The 1,745-nt window shown below is 39.3% G+C and overlaps 1 protein-coding gene across 19 annotated transcripts in view; it reads right to left on the reverse strand.

The window, feature by feature from the left end:
* Positions 1-1,745, reverse strand: part of CAPRIN2 (caprin family member 2) — a 60,812-nt gene that overhangs the window by 28,079 nt on the left and 30,988 nt on the right. For all 19 annotated transcript variants that reach the window (XM_045288423.1, XM_045288424.1, XM_045288425.1 and 16 more), the window contains exon 10: positions 1,415-1,537. In XM_045288423.1, the coding sequence (XP_045144358.1) occupies positions 1,415-1,537 (123 nt within the window). The remainder of the gene's footprint in view (positions 1-1,414; positions 1,538-1,745) is intronic.

The raw sequence follows: 1,745 nt of genomic DNA on the forward strand, positions 1-1,745 counted from the left end.
TCATCACGGGGTTTGGAAGGCTGAGCCTAGTGCGGCGATGCTCTCACAGTTATGAGCTAGATGACTCCCAGTATACATTGTCCAGACTGAAAATCATTCCCACTATACTCCCCCATAAAGGTGCTACCATAAAAAACATCTGGCTGCTCACTAGGTGGCCTGAGGCTATCAGTCTTTATGAGTAACCAGGTTCTATTTTCTGTCCCACCCAAGGTGCAGCCATCTCCCTTTTGATACTGATCATATTATTACCCTGGAGCGAGCTCAGGGACATCCAAGGTTAAGCTGCTAACTTAACTCTAGTATATGCTTACTCTATTATGTATGTGCCCCTAGTACAGTGGTTCTCAACCTTCCTAATGCCACAACCCTTAATACAGTTCCTCATGTAGTGGTGACACCCACAACCATAAAATTATTTTCGTTGCTACTTCATAACTGTCATTTTGCTACTGTAATGAATCAGGCAACCCCTGTGAAAGGGTCATTCAACCCCCAAAGGGGTTGCGACCCACAGGTTGAGAACCACTGCCCTAGTACCTGCCCACCATATTATGTATGTGCCTGCTGGAGGCTTGGAAGCCCAAGACTATATAAATCCATTGGAAAATACATTCTCTCTCTTGATCCTGACATCAGGAAAGGTGAGCCCAGGCCCCGCTTGTTCTGTCTCCAATTTTCCACAATTGCACAAGCCACTCCTCAGGACCCGTTCAGTTGTGGAGCTGGTTCCCACAACTGTAGTTATCATTTTAGTTCTTTATTGGTCCTCAAGTACCCTGAAGAGGTAGGCAATTCTCTCATTTTAAAGATAAGCAGAGGCAAGGGTGGTAAGTAATGTTTCATAGATGACACAGGTAGTAGAACTGGGATTTAAGTCTATGCCTAATTCCAAAGTTCAACTTCTTTGCTACTATGCCAATATATCATGTTTGACCATTTCATGCCTTATTAATATACTACTCCAAAATTCTGTAAGAACCACAATTTAATTCAGCATCTTGTACTTGGCATTTAAGCAATTTTTAGTACAAGTTTGCAATCTTCTGAAACATAAACTCTTTGAAGACAATGAAGGTCTTACATCTTACTGTTTTCTATACTCACTGGCACCTGACAGAATACCAAGCACAGAGTAAGTTCTTTAAATGTGAATGGAAACTCAGATCATCTACAGCAATAATTATTCTTGAGCTCTTTACTCTTTTTACATGTTTAATTTACATATTATTCCCAACAAACTTGGGAAGTAGGAACTATTATTCTCAATTTTCAGACTAGAAAAAAAAGCACTAGGAAGAAGTGGCCATCAGATTTAAATTTAGACTCTAGGCTCTTAACAACTTCCCAATACTTCAGATCTGTAGCTCAGTACCATGTATATCATTAAGATTCTTTTTTAAATGACTTGTACCTGCATAAAGTTACAAGTTCCTTGAATCTGGGTCATCAGATCCTGCAGTTGTTCTTTCTGCAAAGCTGGATCCTTTGGAAGAGTAAAGGAAGAACCTATAGGTGGATGCATAGGCTGAGGCACCTAGAAAATAAACCCATAGCTGTAAGAGTGAAATCAGGACCATAGCTTCCAGTTGATTCTAACTTGTAGCAAGCTTATTACTAAATTTTAATGAAATCAAAATAAAACAATATTCATTTGTTGGATTTCTCTTAGGTAAGGAAGTTCCAAATACATACATTTTCTCAATAATTTAAACAACTTCAAACATTTCTCCCCACTTTCAAAG

The sequence above is a fragment of the Echinops telfairi genome, unplaced genomic scaffold (genome assembly GCF_000313985.2).
Source record: "Echinops telfairi isolate 266 unplaced genomic scaffold, ASM31398v2 ScPeMD7_21;HRSCAF=78, whole genome shotgun sequence".
In the NCBI taxonomy this organism is placed as follows: Eukaryota; Metazoa; Chordata; class Mammalia; order Afrosoricida; family Tenrecidae; genus Echinops; species Echinops telfairi.